The sequence below is a fragment of the Bombus pascuorum genome, unplaced genomic scaffold (assembly GCF_905332965.1).
Source record: "Bombus pascuorum unplaced genomic scaffold, iyBomPasc1.1, whole genome shotgun sequence".
Taxonomy (NCBI): domain Eukaryota; kingdom Metazoa; phylum Arthropoda; class Insecta; order Hymenoptera; family Apidae; genus Bombus; species Bombus pascuorum.
Window position 1 is genome coordinate 19,596 of NW_026869764.1, and position 7,819 is coordinate 27,414.

The following is a 7,819-nucleotide window of genomic DNA, read 5'->3' on the forward strand; positions in this document are numbered from 1 at the left end:
CTGAACGGCACGCAAATAACACAAACAAGGCAAGTCAAACACCTTGGACTTTACATAGATACACACTTCACATGGGGAGCACGAGGCGGGTATGGGTTCTCAGTGCGTAGCATCATGCCCTGAGAAACCCCGATGTATCTGATGTTCACCTATAGTCGGGTGGTGGCTGGTCGGCGCTGTGGCGCCCGTCAGATCGCTGATCCGGTGCGGAGAACTTCGGAGAAGTTGGTGGGCCCATATCTGTCAAGACCACTCACCTCACCTTCACGTGGGGCTCCCCGTCACCCTGCATCGGTCCCGACCGGGATAGGGTGCGAAAGAGTGAGTGGCACCAAGACGAGAAGACGATAAAACAAACCCTTGATGATGAAGATAATGATGATATGTCGGAAAATATAAATAATGAAGTTTACGGTGCAGGGGAAGGATACCCCAATACCGGCGCAGACGTGGGTGGACAAGCGGGCTCCGCTGTGTCGTTAGCTTGTGACCGTGGCCGGATGGGGGTGGACCACCAGGCCCCCATTCATGTTATCACGACTAGTGAGGAGGAAGAAGGAGACATTGAAATGGAAGAGGCTCCGATAGAGTAAGCTACATCAAAATTGATAAATGACAAATTGATAAATGATAAATTGATAAATGACTATGAACTATTGTCTTTTTACAGAATACAGCGAGGTGCCGGGTATTCAACCGCCTTGCTTGGAACGTATATATAATCAACAAATAAAGGACGCGAAATACAGCACACTCTTCTCTTAATACTGAACATTTTACTAATGAATTATAAATAGCCTATATGCAAGTATTATTTACATATTTAATTCGCCACAAACTGCATACAATTATATGTAATCACATATAATTATATATAATCACATATAAAATAAATACAATTGTTTGATGAGATAAGCTACAAATACCACTTCCCAGTGACAATTAATCTAGAACTTATATTTGTCACCAAAAATTATGAACATTATAATGTAATGTGCGCTTTCCCTTTAATTAAAATTATAATACTATAATAACAGATAGACTGCACTGTTGCTCGTTGCAAAATGAACATCTTAAAATATCAACCCTGTTTCTACATACAACTCACTAATATCTATGTACAACTATTATGATACACTTTATACATTTCTCAAGTATGAATTACCACTACGTTCACGAGTGCTTAGAGGAAAACAAGATAAATATAATTAAAGCAAGTACAGGCGATAATACTGCGGATATTTTTACGAAGGCACTGTGTAGAGAGAAATTTGAAAGGTTTAGGTCATGGATGAATGTAAACTAAGAGGAATGTAAATAAAGTAATAAGGTTTAAAGGTTCTATTAAGTAATTCGACAAATCATGTAAATCCGATAAGCAGACGTTAAGAAGCATCTGGAAGAGTCGGTTGACAACAAGCGAGCGTGCGAGTAGGTTTACGAGGTCTTCAGAGTATAACATATGTGTATAACTGTTGTGTGTTGAATAAAGTGAACTATTTGAATTTCCGAATATATATATGTATATATATATGTATATTGTTTTTGTACAAACGTTTTATTTTTATTTTTTTTAACCGAACTATATCCATCAAATAGTTGATTATATATAAGAAAGTAGAACTATAGCACACAAATAATTACGAACATTTTTATTTGAAGTTGGCTATGTGGATTTTTGTATTTTTTATCAGATATTGAGACAATCTTTTATTATATTATTACCCTCAGAATATTCTCTCAATTAACATTTACTTTGAATTTAATTTTTAATATAAATAAAACATTTTTTCGATTTTGTCAAGCATTTTTAAATGTTATAACAATAATAAAATTTTATTAAATATATATGTGAATTCAATCTTCTACTTTGTAAAAGATTGCAACATGCACAATTTATTTGTTGATAATATACACGTTCGACAAGTTTTATTTTTTAAATTCATTTATTCATGACATTACACATATACATTAGAGACGTTATAGACATTATTACACATATATATTGTAGACGTCACGTTAACGACTATACAATAGAATGGCGGCATTAAATTGGCATCACGTGTAACTTCATAAAAGATATAACTTAGAAAAAACGAAGCTGGCACCCCGCTGGGGGTAGCCTCTCACATGCCATATTTATTTTTATTTTATTTTATTTTATTTTCTTTCTTTTTTTTTTCTCACCAATAAGATATAACACTTTACCAAATGTCCTTCAGGACAAATTGGAAAAATACCAAAATAAAAAGAAAAAGAGAAAAAATATATATATATCTACGTATATTTTTTTAGTTTTTTAGTTCTTTTATTAGTTTAGTTTACTACATGCAAAGCACATCCCAAAGATTGATTTCGTCTATTATTGTATAATCATTATTTTAAATTAAACATAATAAAACATGTTTTACAAGGTAAACGCAATATCTGTACAGCTTGCTACAGTTTTATAATTTCCTTAAGTTAACAAATAAAGGACACGAAATACAGCACACTCTTCTCTTAATACTGAACATTTTACTAATGAATTATAAATAGCCTATATGCAAGTATTATTTACATATTTAATTCGCTACAAACTGCATACAATTATATGTAATCACATATAATTATATATAATCACATATAAAATAAATACAATTGTTTGATGAGATAAGCTACAAATATCACTTCCCAGTGACAATTAATCTAGAACTTATATTTGTCACCAAAAATTATGAACATTATAATGTAATGTGCGCTTTCCCTTTAATTAAAATTATAATACTATAATAACAGATAGACTGCACTGTTGCTCGTTGCAAAATGAACATCTTAAAATATCAACCCTGTTTCTACATACAACTCATTAATATCTATGTACAACTATTATGATACACTTTATACATTTCTCAAGTATGAATTACCACTACGTTCACGAGTGCTTAGAGGAAAACAAGATAAATATAATTTGTGTTTAATTAATTTGTTGTTGTTGGTGTTAAACGAGTCTGAAATGTAACGTTGTTGGGTCAAAGTAAATAGACTTTGACGAATATAAATTTGCTATAGTAGTTTCGTTCAACCGCCTGACAAGAGAACAAGAGTTCTTCCGAAGTAGGTACCCTGTACCTGTATATTTATCTTTACTTTTCAGTCGAACAAGTACCAGCTTACCATTCTTCTACAGTAACGTACCTCGTTAATTATTCCGAATATTTCATACGTCTTTATGCCTCATTTGTCTTTCATCGAGATAATATTAAACTTTATGACCCACCTTTTTTTACCAAAAGATTTTTTAAAAATCAATCAAACCTCACACTTTTATCAAACGAAGAAAATTGAAACTTGCTGTTTATATTACTATATAACAATAGTTATATAGTTCAAGTTAGTACATTAAATTACATCATATTTTCGTGTCACACTCAATGCAGTGAGGTTGCAGAAACAATAGGAGAGGAAACAAATTCAGCTCGGCTGAATATCGATTGACAAAAGTTTCAAGATAGACATTTTTTTTTCTTTTTTTTTTTCTTTAATGTTGTTTTTTTTTACAATTTGTCCTGAAGGACATTTGGTAAAGTGTTATATCTCATTGGTAAATAAAAAAAAAAATAATAATAATAAAATAAATATAGTGTTTTCCAAGTTATATCTTTTATGAAGATAGACATTTATACTAATGTGTTTTTAAATACTAATACATTAGTTAAATTACATAATCCATAAACAAATGTAATCGTACGTGTAATAAAACTATTTATTATTTATCTGTTGAAAAATATATAATAAACGTAAACATATTGAGTAATAAATATATAATTTTATTATACCATATAATAAAAATTATTCTATATTAATTATTACAATAAATTATTCCATATTTTATATTCTAGTGATAATAAAGATTATATATCTATAAATCGTAAATATATATTTTACAATATAATATGCACTAAAATTCCTTGTTGAAGATAATTACCATATTTAAAGTCGAAAAAGGTTCATAATATGCCAAAATTTATAGAAAGTCTAAGGTGATTAATAACCCAGATTAATGTAAATAATCAAATGTAATTGTCGCTAATGACCTCGTAATTAAAGTAACATCAATCATTAATAAAATGAAAGTACCGTATGCCATTACAAATTGCAAAGACCATCATTTATAATATACTTCTAGTATGTTATAATTTTTTGTTTTTGTTTATGATTGTCCAATGAATCTTCTTTTTCTCCTTTTTCAATCTATTTAAGAATAATCGTGATATATCTTTGTTCTCTAACACTAATATCTTCTTTCTAATTCTTCCGAGAATTTTACGCAGTTTACATGTCTTTTACATCTCTTGTTATTTATCAAAATTGATAAATGACAAATTGATAAATGACTACGAACTATCGTCTTTTTACAGAATACAGACTCTGTAAGCTATAACTGGATCGTGTTACTCCTTAACATCAGTGAGGTATTGGCAGACTTCATCCTAGTACTGCTTAACTGCCACTTTTATTCAACTTTGTATCCGAGGGTGCACAGCTGTTTCCAAATAGAGACAATCGACGACGTAGGAAACAATGATGAAATCGAGATGCGTGACATGGTCCAGCAGTGGGTCGCCCGACACAGCGAGATGCCGGGTATTCAACCGCCTTGCTTGGAACGTATATATTATCAACAAATAAAGGACGCGAAATATAGCACACTCTTCAACAACAAAACAAGATAAATATAATTAAAGTAAGTACAGGCGAAAATACTGCGGATATTTTTACGAAGGCACTGTGTAGAGAGAAATTTGAAAGGTTTAGGTCATGGATGAATGTAAACTAAGAGGAATGTAAATAAAGTAATAAGGTTTAAAGGTTCTATTAAGTAATTCGACAAATCATGTAAATCCGATAAGCAGTCGTTAAGAAGCATCTGGAAGAGTCGGTTGACAACAAGCGAGCGTGCGAGTAGGTTTACGAGGTCTTCAGAGTATAACATATGTGTATAACTGTTGTGTGTTGAATAAAGTGAACTATTTGAATTTCCGAATCCCTTCTATATCTTTACACTAAGTTATTAAATTCATAGTTTAATAAACAGGATATATACAAGGCACTTGTTCAGTTCAGCCTCACAATCTTCAATTTTGATGCACAAAGGAAATATTAATTGTTCATAAAGTACGACCTGCACTCTTTCTGGCAAACTATTGCCTATATAAAAATTACATTAAATTTGGAATAATATTGCTTTGCGTAGGTTCTGATAATAAAACAATTGAACTATTTTTAACTGGCATTTGATATATCTATATCAACTGTTTCTTCTTTCAGCAATGCCCGTTTGTCTTCTTTACTAGTAGCTTGTCGTTTACCACCAACTTTACGTTTACCTCTATTGAGTACACCATTTTCTTCTTCACCCATCATACGCAAAATTTGCGTTTGATCAGAACTTTCTATCGGTGCGATCGAAATATCAAGAACAACACTTTCAGCTGACGGTGCTTCTTCTACAGCAGTATAGAGCATTGCCTTCATTTCCTATTAACCCAAAGAGGTCATTTTAATTAATAGTGCTCTGATCTTTCATTGTACAGAGTGTCTCAGAATAAGTAGGAAATATTTTGGGAGTGGCTTCTGTATACCTAAACCATAAAAAGTTCATATGAGGATATGTCCTATTTGACTTTCTTTTCAAATTATAACGGTTTTTCTTTTGCAATTCATATTTCTTTCCGTAGACAAGTATTGTGTTTCTCAAGTTTCCAGCAAATACAGACTACATCTGGATATTTAAACATGGTAAGACAGTCATTGGTAAGATATCTGCAAGCTTGCATTGGAATATAAAAATACCATCTCAAATACCTTTTATGAAAAGCAGTATATAATGTAGTATACAAAATAAAAGAATAAAAATTAAATCCACTATAACTCGAAAACAAACTCAAGTAAGATATATTTATATAAAGTCTTTCTATTGTTTATATATGCAGAAGCTACTCCTAAAATATTTCCTACTTATTCTGAAACACCCTGTGTATCTCCATTAGCATAGAAATAAATTTTTAACAAAGACAATTAAAATATAAATATTTTAATTTCCAAGGCTATTTTATTTTACCTCATAGCTTATGTATTGCTTACGCCATTCAGGCGTAATGTGAGCAGACAGATGTTCTGCAAACTTCATCTTGCTTCAATTGATGCAATAATCTGCAATAAACAAATTCGTTTAAATTATTGCTAAAGCGATATAAATATATAATATTAAAAATTTCCATAAAATAATTATGTATATAATAAAGCATACATAAAAGAATGAGATATATAAGTGAAGTACAAAGTGAGAAAATCATATATTATAATTGAAGAAACTTTTTTATTTCTATAGTCTATATATCTTCATAAACAACATTTACTCGATGTATTAATTTATTATTACGAACAGCGTATACCAAAAAAATAACAATATAATAAAATGAGCAAAGTGAAATATTATGATAATATAATTGCAAAGTAGAAAATGAAAAGATGAACAATTTAATCAAATGTTTCGTTTCACGCTCGTCTTTAAGGAATTAAACCACGAAAGAGGTCACATACACATATAATGCACTTAAAACCTTTGTCGGCAGTACTAAATCAATATTTTCTGAATTCGTTTACTTCATGATAAATTATTATTACTTACATATTGTAAAGATATAGGAGGGATTCGGAAATTCAAATAATTCACTTTATTTCACACACAACAGTTATACACATGTATTATACTCCGAAGACCTCGTAAATCCACTCGCACGCACGCTTCTTGTCAACCGACTCTTCCAGATGCTTCTAAACGACTGCCAATTGTCCTTTGCCTCAACTCAGGCCTGGACACGCACTGACGCTTGAACACACACACATTCGCATGTACAGTGTAACTGTATCATCTTCCTGACGCATATATATGGATGTCTTTATTCTTACTTCTTATGTTTAACTGTCAAGCTTTACACGACACATAGCACCATTGTTTCTTCATACGTACAGGCGATATTCATTAGACGGCTACAAGTCTTTTTATTACTTAATTTAGAACGTTTTTCGCAAATATAGATAGCTTCTAGTGTCCATCTGTATAGTAAGGATTGACGAGAATTTTCCGATTAAATACCTTTGATAATGTCATCGCTCGAAGATTTATTTCAGTTAGATAAAATGCTTATATGTGATATGTATATAATCTATAATAGTTATATGCAGTTTATAATGTTAAGCATTCATATTTCGATTCTTACTTTACAAAAAAAGATTTTGTTTATATGTTTACGTACATATGTATACATGCATATTGAATGTAAAAAATATATCCTCATATATATATATATGTGTGTATATTGTTTTTGTACAAACGTTTTATTTTTATTTTTTTTAACCGAATTATATCCATCAAATAGTTGATTATATATAAGAAAGTAGAACTATAGCACACAAATAATTACGAACATTTTTATTTGAAGTTGGCTATGTGGATTTTTGTATTTTTTATCAGATATTGAGACAATCTTTTATTATATTATTACCCTCAGAATATTCTCTCAATTAACATTTACTTTGAATTTAATTTTTAATATAAATAAAACATTTTTTCGATTTTGTCAAGCATTTTTAAATGTTATAACAATAATAAAATTTTATTAAATATATATGTGAATTCAATCTTCTACTTTGTAAAAGATTGCAACATGCACAAATATATACTTAAATATATATAAACGGAACTATTAAATATATAAAAAACAAAATATTATAATATCATAAGATAAATAGTATAATGCGTAGAAAAATGTAT

The 7,819-nt window shown here is 30.2% G+C and overlaps 1 protein-coding gene across 1 annotated transcript; it reads right to left on the reverse strand.

Annotated features, from left to right (window-relative positions):
* Window positions 1–3,727: 3,727 nt before the first annotated feature.
* LOC132915950 (solute carrier family 53 member 1-like) lies at window positions 3,728–6,838 on the reverse strand. The gene is made up of 3 exons (XM_060975711.1): window positions 6,674–6,838; window positions 6,104–6,195; window positions 3,728–5,520 (listed from the first exon to the last, which is right to left on the reverse strand). The coding sequence occupies exons 2-3, from the start codon at window positions 6,170–6,172 to the stop codon at window positions 5,266–5,268; spliced, it is 324 nt and encodes a 107-aa protein (XP_060831694.1). The 5' UTR covers window positions 6,173–6,195; window positions 6,674–6,838; the 3' UTR covers window positions 3,728–5,265.
* Window positions 6,839–7,819: the final 981 nt, after the last annotated feature.